At 51.7% G+C, this 16018-nt stretch overlaps 5 protein-coding genes across 5 annotated transcripts; 4 read left to right on the top strand and 1 right to left on the bottom strand.

Annotated features, from left to right (window-relative positions):
* Positions 1 to 1050: 1050 nt before the first annotated feature.
* On the top strand, positions 1051 to 2521 carry SNOG_04549 (hypothetical protein; the record flags this gene model as incomplete). Its single annotated transcript, XM_001794912.1, has 2 exons — positions 1051 to 1440; positions 1505 to 2521. The coding sequence occupies 2 exons, from the start codon at positions 1051 to 1053 to the stop codon at positions 2519 to 2521; spliced, it is 1407 nt and encodes a 468-aa protein (XP_001794964.1).
* Positions 2522 to 2971: 450 nt separating this feature from the next.
* Positions 2972 to 3426, top strand: SNOG_04548 (hypothetical protein; the record flags this gene model as incomplete). The annotated part of the gene is made up of 2 exons (XM_001794911.1): positions 2972 to 3129; positions 3219 to 3426. The coding sequence occupies 2 exons, from the start codon at positions 2972 to 2974 to the stop codon at positions 3424 to 3426; spliced, it is 366 nt and encodes a 121-aa protein (XP_001794963.1).
* Positions 3427 to 4155: 729 nt separating this feature from the next.
* Positions 4156 to 8071, top strand: SNOG_04547 (hypothetical protein; the record flags this gene model as incomplete). The annotated part of the gene is made up of 3 exons (XM_001794910.1): positions 4156 to 5399; positions 5447 to 7758; positions 7829 to 8071. The coding sequence occupies exons 1-3, from the start codon at positions 4256 to 4258 to the stop codon at positions 8069 to 8071; spliced, it is 3699 nt and encodes a 1232-aa protein (XP_001794962.1). The 5' UTR covers positions 4156 to 4255.
* Positions 8072 to 10023: 1952 nt separating this feature from the next.
* Positions 10024 to 11217, bottom strand: SNOG_04546 (hypothetical protein; the record flags this gene model as incomplete). Its single annotated transcript, XM_001794909.1, has 2 exons — positions 10024 to 10970; positions 11027 to 11217. 2 exons carry the CDS (start codon positions 11215 to 11217, stop codon positions 10121 to 10123), a joined length of 1041 nt encoding a protein of 346 aa, XP_001794961.1. The 3' UTR covers positions 10024 to 10120.
* A 2068-nt stretch (positions 11218 to 13285) lies between these two features.
* On the top strand, positions 13286 to 15867 carry SNOG_04545 (hypothetical protein; the record flags this gene model as incomplete). The annotated part of the gene is made up of 5 exons (XM_001794908.1): positions 13286 to 14244; positions 14342 to 14623; positions 14910 to 15201; positions 15248 to 15473; positions 15620 to 15867. 5 exons carry the CDS (start codon positions 13286 to 13288, stop codon positions 15865 to 15867), a joined length of 2007 nt encoding a protein of 668 aa, XP_001794960.1.
* Positions 15868 to 16018: the final 151 nt, after the last annotated feature.

Genomic DNA, 16018 nt, shown 5'->3' with positions numbered 1-16018 from the left:
GCGTCAAGGATGCCGTACACCATTTCGACGTGGCTGGTCAGGAATTCCTAGGGCAGTCTTGCTGAGTCACCACTCGAACGTGGACTTGCGCCGCGCAAAGCACGACTCTTCTTCCCTCGTAACACCAGAAATTATACTGACTGTATCTATCCACATCGCATAAATATCTAGACTAATCATGACGTGTTGGTCGGAGAGACGCAGATGCCCATCGGTGTTGCTATGTGAGTCGGAGGAACAACTGCCCGTAACTCACAACAAAGGATCGGTCAACTTCACAACTCCGGGGTAGATTCAGCGGGCGCGCCGTCAAAAAGTCCCGCCGCTCGGTCTAGACCCAAACCTTACGAGGTCAATCCTTTCGACTATACGCATCTCACATTGGCCTCTGTAACGTCAATTCGTACATTTCAGGCGCTCCATGGGTGCCTAAATGCCCAATGAGCGGCGCATCCGCGCAAATCTTCCGTTTGAGATAACAGATTCGCAAACTGCTTTGGGAACACACCCGTCCGACATGTCCGACAGAGCAATGTTCATCCGATCATGTAGCGCCATGTAATCAAGTCCGCGCCTGACTATCTGCGTTCAGCCGAGTCCCTAATGTGGCTTGCAAATGGCCCATTTTAGTCCCGATTACGAGTATATCTAAAGCTTGCTACCTGCCACCATGAAGCACAGGACCAAGTACAAGAAAACAGCCTCGACTACTATTGGTAAATCACTGGTGTTTTTAACGGGATCTTGAATACCTACAGAGTATCTTACTGGCCGTCTATCCCAAAGCCATGGCAACAACACAGTCCCCGAGGGAGGACGATCCAAAACTCAAAGTTCCTCAGTCAGAATCACTCAACGACTCGAATTCGGAGCTTTCGACATCTCCAGTACCACGGAAGTTTGAGCCAGGATGGCGTTTCATCGCTGCCTTCCTCAGCCTCTGTATCATCACCTTGATGGCTGCACTGGACGCTACATCCATATCAGTGGCCTTACCAGTAAGCGTTCTTGACTCCAGTAATCTGAACATTGCCTAATGTATCAAAGATCATGGCCAGGGCACTAGGCGGCTCAGCCATCGAAGCATTCTGGGCAGGCACATCATTCCTCTTGACCTCGACTGTCTTTCAGCCCGTCCTCGGATCCTTCTCCCACATATTCGGCCGCAAAGCCTTGATCTACGTTAGTCTGGCATTCTTCCTTGCGGGATCTATCATCCCGGCTGTCGCGAACAACTTTACTGTCGTCCTGGTCGGTCGTTCGATTCAGGGAGTGGGTGGTGGTGGAATCATCTCCCTCACGGAGCTGGTGGTCGTCGACACCGTGCCTCTCCGTGAGCGAGGCAAATGGTTTAGTTTTTTTGGGGCCATGTGGAGTGTTGGTACCGTAGCAGGCCCATTGCTAGGTGGCGGCTTCGCACAGAATGTGACCTGGCGTTGGGTGTTCTGGATTAACATACCATTTCCTCGGGCTTGGGGCTGTCCTTATCACCATTTTCCTCAAGCTCAATCAACGAAATGGCGATTTCCTCGCCAAGCTGAGGGAAGTGGATTGGATTGGCATGGTTCTTTTTCTCGCATCCACGACAGGCTTCCTTATTCCAGTCACATGGGGTGGCGTACAGTATGCGTGGGACTCCTGGAGGACACTTGTTCCCCTGATTGTCAGTGCCGCTGGCATTGTAGCCTTCGTGGTGCACCAGGAATACTTTGCGCCGCATCCTCTGATTCGCACATCGATCTTCAAGACCAAGTCGGCTGCAATCCTTTACCTCACAACCACTATCCATGGCATTCTCTTATGGGCTGTTCTATACTTCATGCCCCTCTACTTTGAGGCAGTGAAGGGGATGGGTCCCATCCTTGCTGGCGTCGCAATGTTTCCCTGGACCTTCACGGTGGCGCCAGGATCCATTGCTACTGGTATAACCATTGCGGTGACCGGTAAATATCGCTGGGCAAACTGGATAGGCTGGTTCCTTGCAACGCTGGGCTCGGGTCTACTGATCTTGCTCAAACCCGACACATCAACTGTCGCCTGGGTGTTCCTCAACTTGGTTGGTGGTGTCGGGACTGGAATGCTGTTCCCCGCCATGGCTTTGGCTGTGCAGGCTTCTGCTGCCGTTAAAGATCAAGCTTACGCGGCCAACATGTTCTCGTTCTTTCGCGCCTTCGGTCAGACTCTTGGTGTCGCGATTGGTGGAGTGATTTTCCAAAACCAGATGAGAAAGAAGATGCTCACGTTCCCATTGCTCGCCGACATGGCGGGCGTGTACTCCAAGGACGCTGCTGGCCTGGTCCAGATCATCAAGGATATGCCTGCAGGCCTGATGAAAGAGCAACTCCGCGAGAGCTACACTGACGCCCTCAAATACATATGGATTGTCATGACCGTCCTGAGTGCTGTCGCACTCTTCTCGACTCTTTTCATTGACGAGTTCGACTTGAACACAGAAATGGATAATGACAGGGGCTTCAAGGACAAGGATAAGATCAAGGATCCTGAGAAAGAGCAGCGGTGACCGCTAGTGGCCTCACTTGATTGAGCATATTCCGTTTCAACGCATCAGCGTAGCGGCGACCATAGACTGTACTTCATAGTAGACATTTAGATCACAACCCTCAATTTAATCATTATTACGAAATAGCTGGTCTTGCAGATCACAGGCAAGCTTATTTTCCTCATATGCAAGGCATGAGTAGCCCGACACCGAGAAATCGGAATCTGGAATCACCGCATCACCGCACAAAGGCTGGCCGTTAGAGGTGGCCGGGGTGCTTTGTGAAACAGGCCGACAGCATGCGAGGATCAGATACGCAGTGACACGTGGGGTTGTCCTTGCATCATGACGCATCCCCAAAGCAACCCAAAGCAACGTAACCAACGCAATTATACCTATGCTCAAGAAAGTGCTGCATACTGGTAGAGAAGAGTCTACATGATCTGCAAGGCAGCGCATCACGTAGGCACAATGCTGGAAATGGCGAGTGCTCTTGATGTTGCCGGCTCGTATGACAGGCTCCCAAGGCACCGAGACCAAACGGCCGAAGTCTCGAGTATTGTGGTGGAGCAGAAAGGCACTGGCGACTCGACCGCGAAAAGCCGTTGGGATAACTGGGCTGATCGTCGGTGATGCAGCGACTTGCGCCGGGAACGGTGGATTTCACGGTTCAAAATAGAATTCATTGCCACGACGACACCGCGCGCTACATTATCAGTGCGCAGGCAGTGTTTGGCGATCGCGAGGAGTACCCGGTCACATGCATGCGAGGAGTTGAGGTTGCGATGACAAAAGGCGCAAAAGCAACGACGGTTACACGGTGCCCGCGAAACTCGGTTCCATCCAATGGCTTCGGTGTCACCCCAGCCACGGTGCGGGATAGTGCGCAACGTGAGGAACAAATGCGTGGGCCGGACGCTAGCTGATTGGAAGGATGAGTGTCCAGGATAAAGGAGGCCAGTCGTCTCCACATCTCTCTCGCCATTCCGATCTGCCTCGCAGCTGCAAAAAGAAGAACCTGCAGCGTGAACGCAACCAGGAATTGCGCTTGTCTTGGATGCTCGAATTGCTTCCGCGTTTGGTGTGAGAGTGAGTGTCGAATCGATCTTCACCGTTGGCCGTGCACGCTCGCCCTAAAGACTAGTGCCGCATTCCTCGCCAATAAGCGCGTCGCTGGGCAGCTCCACCCACGCTCCCTCATCTTCGGCACCACAAGGTCGCTCCTGCCCGCGCTGACCCCAGCGCCTTCCCCTGGGACACGATCTAACACGCTCAACTCAACACCCTCACGGCGCCTTTGCGAGGCTGTTGTCGTCGATTCCTGCACACCATCTCTCTCACCTCAGTCATTCGTTTCAGAATTCGCGAGCAACCGACACGGCAAATCGCACCCCAAGCCGCATAATACTTCCGTTAAACGTTCCTGCCAAGCAATCGCATCACCGGCAGCAATACATCCGCGACGCCATCAAACCGCAACAGCGACCGGCGACCCAAGCACCAGGCCGACTGATATACTCGCCGGACGTACCTCACGCGCGTCGCGACAGGCCACTGCAGTGTGCAAAGGGTGTTCGAGATACCCAAGTCGCGCTTTCCGCGATCGTGATCGTCGCTGCCACCGTCAGCAAACGCACCTGCCCAACTCGTCAATCCCGGCCATGAGCGTGGCAACCTCGTCGTAAACGAACTCCCGCGAACTCCAACACCACACCCATCTATCATTCCGCGCGAGCACCGCTGCCCGCCGCCGCCATGAGAGAGCCGTTCGCTTCCCTCTTGGCCACGGGCGCCGGCAAGCTTGCCCTCTCGCTGCTTTTCGCATCATCGCCCTTCACTTCCGCATACACATTCCAGCAGGTCCCATCGCCGAACCTGAACCTCCAGAACCTCGGCAGGGTCGCATTCGCCGGCGACTTCGATGCGATATCCCTATACCAATATGAGGGCCAGAGCCAGGAAACCCCCTCCCGCAATGGAACACTCCTGTCGCGATATCCCAATGGCGTATTCGCCTCGATAAACATAACCGACGGCGACATCAAGGCCATGTGCAGTCTGCAGATCAACGGCGCCGAGCGACTGGTCTTTGCGGGCAACTTCACTGCCGTTGGTGGCATGCGTACTCCTGGTGGCATTGCTCTCCTCAACGCGACCGACGGCAAGATCGAGGCGCTAGAGGGCCTCAATGGAGCAGTCGACACTCTTTACTGCGACAAGAGCGGTGGCCAGGTTTACGTCGGTGGACAGTTTGAAGGTTTAAATTCGACTAATGCTATTATGTGGAAGAATGGCTGGCAAGAACTGTCGTTCAATGGTTTCAACGGCGCTGTTCATTCTATTGTGCAAGCATCAAATGGCAACATCGTCTTTGGAGGAGAATTCACAGGCCTCGGCAGCGGCAATGCAACCGTCGCATCCGAAAACGCCACTCAGCTCATTCCCGTTGGCAGCGGACAAATCTCTGCGCAGACGAGCTCGGGACAGCCCGGCTTCACTGACCCAAAGGTTATTGCCTGTAAAAGTGACTTCAGCACAGGTGGATCAGGCCAGACCTGGCTCCTCGCTGACAACGCACCTGGCTTCTGGAAAGCCGACTTCGGATTCGGCTTCGAGCCGACGAGACTGAAGCTGTACAACACCGACAATGACGGCCGTGGTACCAAGACTTTCCGATTCACGGCGCTGCCAGATGGCGGCATCATGAACATGACATACACCGATCCCTCAACAGGCCGACAAGCTTTCTGCGACGCCAGATGTCCTCTCCCGCAAGGCAACACCACTGCCCAGGATTTCACTTTCGTCAACGTCGTTGGTATGAACTCGTTCAGGCTAGACATCTCAGAGTGGTATGGCTCTGGGGCTGGGTTAAACGGCATCCAGCTGTTCCAGGATGGTAAGCTTTGACGCTCTTTTATCCTGACATAATGCTGACTACGATAGCTATGTACTCCTACGCCATCGATAACTTCAATGAGCCAGAGAATTGTGGCCCATCTACCACAGCACGATCGCAATCCACCAATACTGGCAACTGGCAGACCTCACCATCGCACAACAGCAACTCTGAATACCTCACAACGACGCTTCAAGGAAATCCTATTGACACGGAATCGGTGTCCGTCTCGTTCTCTCCCGACATCCAACAATCTGGCAACTACTCTGTCACCATCTACACTCCTGGATGTCAAGGTGACGGAACTTGCGGGACTCGTGGTCGTGTCAACGTTACTGCGTCCATGTCTCGTGCTGACACCAACCCTGCTGGGATCATCCTCTGGCAGACGAACAACTTCGACAAGTACGACGAAGTTTACAACGGGTACATTGACGCAACCAGCGGCTTCAGGCCTACCGTCGTCCTTCGGCCTGCGCCTGGTCAAGGCCCAGCGCCGCTGACTGTTGTGGCACAGAGAGTGCGTTTTACACTACTCAAGGCCACTTCTGGAAACATCAACGGACTCTTTGAGTACAAACCAGGTTCGCAAATGGACGAGACTAGCACTTCCGATTCGGTCATCAATGCCGCTGGCGCTAGCCTGGAGCCACGAGGGAACGCACTCATTACCAGTTTGGCTGCAGATGATCAGAATCTTTATGTTGCTGGCAACTTCTCAAACAATGACGGCCGCAACAACATCTTCCGCTTTGGTCGAGATGCCTCTAACGCTTCGTCGTTGCCAAACCGTGGTCTTAACAGTCAAGTCATGACCATGTACTACAACTCGAGCATGCTCTACGTTGGTGGTAACTTCACCAACACTGGAGAAAACAACGTACAAGGACTGAACGGAGTGGCTGCCCTTGTCGACAATCAATGGCGACCACTTGGTGCGGGTGTTGATGGTGTAGTTCTATTCTTGGTACCCTTCTCACTCAACATCACTGCCAACCAACCCGAGCAAGTACTCGCTGTTAGTGGGTTCTTCTCCCGGGTCAACGCTTTCGACGGCAACAGCGCCACGAATGTTCAGGATTTCGCTGTCTGGGTTCCCTCTCGACGCAACTGGCTACACAACCTGAAGTTCTATTCGCTTGCGATGTCTGGCCGGTTGATGACGTTCGCTGATGTACCTGGAAGTGACCGCTGGTTTGGAGGCTCCGTATCCTCTGGATCCCTCCTCGCAAGTGGTACCGCTGAGCTCCGGAGCAACAGTGGCGACCTCTCGCTTGGAGCATTCCCCATCGACTTGCAAGCCCAACAAGAGAGTGCGCCTTCACGCAAGCGAGCAATCCTTCAGGGACAGGACTTGAGCATCACTGGTGTTCGCACTGGCCGCTTCTACCAAGAGAACGGAAACAACAAGACTATTCTCGCTGGCCACTTCGCTACTACTGGACCAGAGGACCAAAACATCACCAACGTCGTCATCATTGATGGAGCCAACGGTGACAGGATCGCTGGTTTCAACGATCAAATCGACGCCAACTCGACTTTCACTGCGCTCGCTGTACAAGACAACATTCTTTTCGCTGGAGGCATGGTCACTGGAAACATCGGTGGCCGTGTTGCTGGCCTAGTCGCTTATGATCTTGGTACCAACGCATTCATTACCAGCCAACCGCCACCGCTCCAGGGACAGAACGTCACGGTCAATGCCATCTCACCAAGGCCCAACTCGAAGGACATCTACGTCGGTGGTCGATTCCTGTCCGCAGGTGCCTTGAGCTGCGCTGCTGTGTGCATCTGGAATACGGAACGCAGCCAATGGACCAGCCCAGGTAACGGCCTCTCCGGTCAAGTGTCATCCATGACTTGGATCAGTGACACCAAGCTTGTTATTGCAGGCAACCTGACATCTGGGACCAACACGACGACGATCTTGGAGTATGACTCGTCGAATAGCCAATTTACCATGATCCCGGATGCCAATGCCTTCCCAGGTCCAGTCCAGGCTCTTACTATTGCCAGTGCAGATGGAAAAGATTTATGGGCTGCCGGACAAGGTAGCGACAGTACCGCCTTCCTCCAGCGCTTCCAAAACGGCAAATGGACACCTGTCGACAGCAAACTCTTCGGGCAGGGCACTGATATTCGCGGCATACAAATTATTACTCTCACAGAAAGCCACGGCCAATCAGATGTGATCGAGAACAACCACGACCTTCTGCTTATGGGACAGATCGTTATCCCCAACTTCAAAGGCGGCAAAGTGTCCGCTGCTCTGTTCAATGGCACTAGTCTTGTACCGTTCCTGTTAGCTACCAAGGGTGCGGATGGCTCGACTACCGATGGCAGCTTGTCATCAATCTTTGTAGAACGTCCAGACCAATTCTTCCAAAACGAGCGTAAGTTGCAACAAGCACCTGCTTTATTTGACACAGACTAACAGCTACACAGAGAAACACCTCGCGCTCTGGGCTATCGTGCTCATCGGCCTCGCAATCGCCCTCGTACTCACCTTCTTGCTCGTCGTGTCTGGCATCTTGCTCGAATGGTACCGCAACAAGGCGAAGGGCTACTCACCTGCCCCACAGTCTTACCCCGATCGGTTAGGCAACGTGGGCCGCCTGCCACCGGAGCAACTCTTCGGCAGCCTGTCAGGCCCAAAGGCACCGGCGATATAAGCGCGAGCGAAAAGCCTATGAACTCGACATCTGATACCCTTCTCGCGACCAGTAATGCGAGCGGTGTCACTCTCCGTAATCCTGTTTTGACCGATTCTTCTGCTCCTCCACCCATACCTGCGCTTTAGAGCAACGCGGATAAGCCGAGGAATGTCCGCAATATCAACAGCCGGAGTAGCTTGACTAGGAGGAGCAAGTTTCTTGAGCATTTGTAACAGTACTATGTCAGCCATTTTGGGGATCTAGGAGCCACCTGGACGGATTCGCGCAAGTCTTCACGCGTACATCATACAATGACGCCTGCGCATCGGGACATGCAGATGTTCCACGGCACTTTCTTCAAAGACAAGGCAGTGTGGAGCTAGAAGCTTGTTTGGATCACCATTTCCCGGACGAGCTTATGGGGAGTACTGTGGCAGCGTGTGTGTTTTCTCTTCTAAAGGCCGTCTCTTTTTTTGATACCACTGGAGTGCTTTCTAAACAGCCCAGTTAAACTTTTCTCGTTTCCCAAGGAAGAAATTACTTCTCTCTTATCTCATCACTGTTACTTGTACCAAAGGTTGTCTTGCCTATTCTCCTTGTGTGTGTTCCTGTATGTTTGTGTGCGTGTGTGAGGCGTGGATTTTGTGGCTTTGCGCGGTATGTGTTAATGTTTACTGCTGCTCTGGGTGAGTGGCCCGTAATGACTGTGGTGGGAGGGAGAAGGAAGAAGGGGAAAGGAGAGGGCAGGATGTGGGTGTACATATTTACTTGTATATAACAGGCGAATGTGGAGGAATGGAGGAAAGGGCAATGTGGTGTAGATTAGTGGAGTAATTGAGATTTGTGTATCAAGTTCATCTTACTTCGGTATTGGTGGGTAAACTTGTGATGTATGGTGTGTTCATTTGGAGCTTTTGATGGTAGGCATTGATATGGGTTTGTGTGTCTGTGGATTGGAGATGAGGGACGGTTAGGTAGGGAGAATGTGGGTGTACATATTTACTCGTACACACAGGCAAATAAGATATCAGCTCGTTATTCTCTGCGCTCCACGCATGAGAGAACAGTGTTCCATGATCCCACTGCTATTGCAAAGCGCGGCCCTGGACCCAAAAAACGGCGACACAGAGTCCCGCGCCTGAGGAACGGTCTTGTGTCTCTACTACATACTCCATAGCATCTTATTCATCTGTAAGTAAAACCTTCTGGGCGTCATTTGTGCAGCAGCTAACCACCAACCAGTGCGCGAGACAACAGTGTCAACTCCCCTCTCCTAACTCTACCCGCCAAAATCCGTACCATGATCTGGGACTACGCCATGAGTGGCATGCGTATCTATTCTCAACAAGACACCTCGAGTTTCTCTGTAGAAGGTTCCACACGTCTTCGTGTTTTCGACATCGATCGCCAACTCGCATTGCCTCGCGTATGTCGACAGATCTATTCCGAGGCCGGGACGGCTTTCTATCGACTCAACGTCATACATAACCATCGTGGATCAAGACGCCGTGTGCCATTTTCGAAATCCTCTGAAACGAGGTCAGTGGCAGGCAACTACATACCATCGCAGTGACCGTGCAATTAGCTCGCGAAGCTGTATGTACCCATCCTTTCTAACAATTGGTCATCCTAACGCAAGAACCCTCACGGCCATGTCGTCTTGTGTTGGGTGTGTATCCCTAGTTTTCCTAGCACTGTGTTCGACTTCCTCCAGGTCTCACCTTTGATGGCCATTCATAACCTACGATGTGCGTTTCACGGGGTGAAATGCATCGTTATATGTGGCGCGGAGTCAGCTCATGAAGTCGGCATAATCTTAAGAACTGCTGAATCGCGAGAATATGACAAGGACGTCATTTTTCAGTAGGTACAACCCCTTGCAACACACCTTAGAAGACCTGGAACTGATTCACGGCAGGTTGGGCTAGTCAAGTGACGATAGGATGTGCACGTTAAGATGATGATGCTGGTTTGATAACTGTCATGAATTTAATTTTCATCTTCTGTGAGTAACTAAAGACGTTCATCGTAACACATAAGCTCCTCCCTTCACACTCTCAGCTTTCTTCAAGCTTGTGTGATAAGACCCAGGTTCCAGGGCAGGCTGTTGTAATCAGCGGTAGAGCTTGGGTCAATACCTTGGTACAAATATCTCCATGCGCCTGGTGCTCCGATACTGAGCTTCTGGTCCACGTCTGTCCTGATCATCTCGCCGTGGCTGATGCTCGTTGTCCACTTGGTGCCCGAGAACTGCACATTTGCAGCACCTGCAAAGGGACGGTCTTGGGTGTCTAGGTAGGGTGTCCATTTGCCAGCAATGTCGTTTGAAGTCCATGAGCGGAAGTATCGAACACCTCCACCAGAAGAACCTTGGCCAATGCACTCGACGAGAAGGAGGTATGTGCCGTTGCCGATCGAGTACACATTTGAAGCTTCGAAGAGATCGTTTTTGTTCGGTTCTTGCAGAGCAATAACTGGGTCGCTCATGCCTTTGGGGAACTGTGCCAGAGAGGTTTGGCTTCGGTACAGGCGGCCGTTGTCGTCGTGTGAGAAGAGATGGCAGTTCTTGTCGTCGCAGATGACCCACATGTCCACCCAGTATCCTTGTTGAGGGTTCAGAAGACCCTCGGCGATCAGCGCTGGAGTACTGGCATAAAAGGTCTGAGGTGCTGTCCATCCAGCAGGGTTGCTGATGTCGGGGTTGGTGGAGTATGCTGCATTGCCGTTCTGGTAAATGAGGTACCACAACTTCTGTGGCGCAAAGTAGAACACTTCCGGCGCTGCGCGATATCCAGTGCCGATGGGAGACTGGTCCAGGTAGAAGAATGGGGCAGCGTTCGCTTGAGCAAAGTCCGTGAAGTTGAAGTACACAAGATTGTAACCCTCACCCTTTGCCGTGCTAGCAAAGATGTGGTAGCTAGCAGACTCGAAGTTAGACACATTTCACATGGGTGGTTCGGAAGCACAACTTACGCATTGTTGTAGAAGACGATTGACGGATCCTTGATACCAGCAACGTTGCGACTGTCCTTCTTAGGTGTGACAAGAATGCCAGACGACTTCCATGATAGATTGCTAGGAAGGTTGGCGCTCTGTCTAGTGAACAAGGACTGAGGTGCAGCCAGGGCCGTAGCCGCCAGTGCAAGGAGTGTGAATCCCAACATGATAACGAGGCAATTGAATGAACTTCATCATGATCGAAGTTCGGCTCTTTATATTTATAGGGCGAAGTTGATCGTCGCTGTATAGTGAAGCGCTCGTATACCAACGTTCCTCGAAATTGAAGGCTAAATTAATGGAAGGAAAACCGGGTAATGAACGACCGATCCACCAGTAGACGTGCAGTTCCCCATCTGGAGAACTCGGCTAGTCTGCCGAATGTAACCAAGATCATATTTGTCCGAATGTTGTCTTGCTCGATGCAGCTAATGCGTACTGCATGGGCCTGGGAGTAGAATTCGCGGGGACTTGGCTCTGTTCTTGGGACAACACAGATCACGCACACAAAACTTGGTTCACACACAGATGATCATGTTCCTGACTTGGAGATTCCCCAGGTCATATGTTCAGGCAATGTCTCGTGAGATGAATAAGAGAGGATGCAGAGCGAGCTCAAGATTTGGGGGTGCAGCCCCTGATTACCCAGGTGGCCAATTCCAGCCTAGCAGCCCCGCGCGGGGTTTCTTTTGTCGACAAAGCCCGGTGGTTCCTGCGTTTCTGATCACCTGCATCAACTGCAATATATCCGTGACGTATTTTACAAGTAACGGGCATCATACGTATGCATGTAATTGCATCCCAAACCCGGGGGCAGCCTTTATGATAAATGACGACGCGACTTGGTAAATCTAGCGAACGCCTGGCTTTCCGATCAACAATAGGACTCTAGATTCGTTTGCTACTCAATACCCTCGGTACACCTCCCGAGAATGAAAAAAACTTTCGTTATGAATACTCAGACCAGCCAAAGCCACAAGGTCATCGTTGACATGACCCAAGAGAACACCTGGCAATGAATTTGGGTGTTGATAGACTTATCCGAGAATAGGTGCAAATATTGGTAGAGTAAGTACTGGGGACGGACTATTGATAAAGTCTTACAGCATTGCAATCCACGGGACGGAAGAAAACGTGCATTGGGAAATTGGACTGCTGCACGCCTCATAGACGAGGCGCAACACGTTTTACAGTGGCAAAACGACTACAACCAAGCTCTACAGTTTTGTGTGGGAATGTCGTTTCGAATTACTGCGCCGCACCCTTGTTGCGCCACATGTTTCGACACAATCCTAGAAGCGCTTATGGCCGCTCCTTGTAGGTCTCGTATCGGTATCTCGACCGAAGCCCCACTGTCTTTCTTACATACTCGCAACATACTCGCATTGGCAGAGCAATGCCATGAGCGACAAGGCAGATCGCACAGCAGGTACTCCAGGGAGTAGAGATGTGCTTGCGCGTAACGTGGATGCGAACCTGAAAGGAGGTTTGCAACAATATTCGGAATACTGGAAATAGCTATCAAGCAGACGTGTGTCTGTAATAGACTTTCTGTTTCTGTATCAGCGCTTGCTCGTTGGTTTAGCCGCTGCCGAGTGAACAATCTGCAGCTCCACGGATATCACCATGCATGTCGTAAGCGCACAAGTCACACTCCTCCAATGACTTACGCTGAAATACCCCATTTGTACGGTTTCTCCGATGATTTACGGGACTTCCCGGCATCTAAAATAACACCTGGGCATAGACTTGTACGCCTACATGCGAGCTCTGGGAAAAAGCGACGAGTCAGCGGGCATACCCAACCTCCTTCAACACCTGCAGAGCAATGCGTTACTTGACGATCAAAGTCATTTTGAAACAATGCAGGCTGCTTCGAGCGCTTGTCCCGCGTACAAACTGCTCTAGGAGGTTCTCATTCGACTATCTCGTCTATGAGCTGTGTGGTACGAACAATTTCGACCCAGAAAAAGCGGTTCATGAGACAACCCCTGTTTACCATAGCCGCGTAATGTAACATTTCTGTCCGTTGGTAGGTTTGAAATGGGGTCCAAATTAAGCCGTGCAAGTTATAAGAACATCGCAACTGTACCACTACCACGGCCAGAACTCTCATCTCTATCTTGACTATTCAAACATATACAAACAAAGTCAGACTCCTTGTACACTGGCGTAAAGACTCCATAGCTATCTCCACTCACCTTCTTCGAAGCCATCTGTCGAACTTCCGCCACAATGGCTCCCCAGTCCACAGAGGGAGATACCCTTGAGCTGCTTCAAACTCCAGAGCAAGTTGCCCTATTGGACGCCATTGATGAACTCCGCTGCCAGGGTATCGAACATCATGGCATTGACCTTCCTCAATTGGTCGTATGCGGCGAGCAGTCAACAGGCAAGAGCTCGTTGCTGGAAGGCCTCACAAGACTTCGGTTCCCAATGAAAGAGTCATTGGGTACTACTTTTGCAACCGAGGTCGTGCTTCGAAGGGCAAACACTACAAAAATATCGTGCAGCATCATGCCCTGCGACAAGAGAGCACCAGGACAGCAACACGAGCTCTCGAAATTCGAACATGTCTTCTCATCCCGCGAGGACTTCTCGTTCCCATCTGTTATTGAAGAAGCAAAGGACCTAATGGCGCAAGGTAGCAGCGTGGGTCGCAATTCTATCTTCAAGGATGTTCTACGAGTAAAGTACTCGGGGCCCGACGTGCCTTCGTTGACTATCGTTGATCTTCCTGGCATGATTGAAGAGGACTTCAATGGTGGAGGAGGCGCCAACAAGATTGCTGATTTGGTGGCAAGCTACATGTCTAAGCCAAAATCCATAATACTTGCCGTCGTGATGGCGGGCAACGATCCGGAGAACCAGAAGCCGTTCAAGTACATCAGGAAGTACGATCCGGAACGCTCCAGGACCCTAGGCGTCATCACCAAACCAGACAAAGTCGATCAGGGTAGCGAGTCCGAAAAAGACTTGCTGCGGCTCGCAAGGAATGAAAAGTGCAAGCTAACGCACGGCTGGTTCGCGGTCAGAAACAGGTGTTTCAACACGAGTGATCATTCGGACGTCGAGCGAGACGAGATGGAAAAATCTTTCTTCAGCAGCGGCCTCTGGGCATCCCACCCACGCAGCCATGTCGAGTATCGCCGCCCTCAGGACGAAACTTTCCAAAATGTTGTTGGAACACATCAGCATGGAGCTACCGTCTCTTGTTACGGCTATCCAAGGAGCCATTGCATCTACACAGTCAAGTTTAGAGGCGTTGGGAAGCACGCGCGAGACTACCAGAGAGCAGCGCATCTACCTCACCAAACACGCCGTCAGATTCCAGACGCTGACTAACGATGCTCTGAGGGGAATTTACAGCGACCGCTTCTTCAACGTTGCAGGACCAGACGAACAAGCACCTACCCGTTTGCGCACGGCCATACAAAATTTGAACATTGCATTTGCTCAAGTCATGTACCAGAAGGGTCACACTTGGGCCATCACAGCTGATGCAACACACAATGACGTCCCAACAAGCTTCCTCGGAGAGTCGTACCCATCCGATTGGCAGTACCATGACTGGTTTGAGCAGCCGAAATCTATTACTCGGGCACATTTCCTCGAGAACCACATAGGCGTGAGTGTCCGTCAAAGTCGACCACAGGGACTGCCATCACTCGTGAATCCATGGGTCATTGGCCAAGTATTTCGGGAACAATCTCAAAACTGGAGCGAAATTGCCAAACATCATCTGCAGCAAGTCTTCAAAGCCATGAAATTATACGTTGAGGAAGCCATTGGTTCGCTCAGTTGATCCAAGGACACGCAACCTGTTAATGCTGAGACAAGTACAACCTGAATTAGACAGGCGTTGGCGCACCGTCGAAGCCAAGTTGGAAGAACTGCTCGTTCCCTACACAGAGCAAGAGCCCATCACTTACGATCCTGGATTCCTAGGGGACTTGGAACAACTAAGGGCATCTAGATATCAGAGGAAGCTGGACAGCCAAAACAAGGGTGTTCCGCATCCTTTCGCATTCGGACAAACCAGCACTTCGCATGCTACTTCCACTTCCAGCCAGCGCCTCTTGACCGAGTCGCTTGATGATTTCACCAACTCTGAGATTCTTGATCTGATGCAAACATACTACAAGGTCAGTCTCTGATTCTGCTTTCCAGTATTACGAAATGTTAACAAATGAGTAGAGCGCAATATCTGTGTTTATCAACAACACCGCAGTTCTAGCGATTGAGAACTGCTTGATCAAAGACTTGTCCGCTATCTTCTCACCAACTCTGACTGCGGACATGGATGATGAACAGCTCCAGGCCATTGCTGCTGAGTCTGAAGACGTGCGATGTGAGCGTGACACCTTGCGGAAGAAGCTAGAAGTCTTGCAGTCGGGCAAGCGCATCTTATATGAGCACATCGGCAAGTCACGCCAACGTCTCACGAGATAGCCTTAGACTAACTCTATCTTGTAGCAATGAGACCCATAACTCGGACACTGGCACCGAAGCAAACAAAGGAAACAGGGCCTCACACTCCTGTTCCTCAAGTACAACAAGAAGCTGCAGGTATCACGGAAGAGGCGTTCCAACGCAAGATGAACGGCTCGATATCCAAACTGAATGGTCTTGCCGTCACGCCGCCTCCTTCCGGCCCCAACTCGCGTCAGCCATCACGCGGTCGTCACGACTCAATCCATGGCACGCCAGCCTTTACTGGTAGCGCAAAGAAGCCGTCGCCTCGTCGATGGGCACCGCCTGTGCCCGTTGATTTATTTGGCCCAGAAGCGCAAGCCGAGTCCGACGGAGAGCTGTGAAGCACTAGCATGACTATTTTCCGCACGTTCCCGGAGGCGGGTCTGTAACCTTTAGTCCCGACTGTATAATAAAATCCCCACGGTCCCCAACGTTCCCTCCCACAAGATGACAGTACCTTGGATCGTGAACAATGCAATTCGGCCCACCTTC

Source organism: Parastagonospora nodorum, assembly GCF_000146915.1.
Source record: "Parastagonospora nodorum SN15 chromosome Unknown scaffold_6, whole genome shotgun sequence".
NCBI classification, from domain to species: Eukaryota; Fungi; Ascomycota; class Dothideomycetes; order Pleosporales; family Phaeosphaeriaceae; genus Parastagonospora; species Parastagonospora nodorum.
Note: the sequence above shows the minus strand (reverse complement) of the source record. Positions and strands in the feature narration are given on the sequence as shown.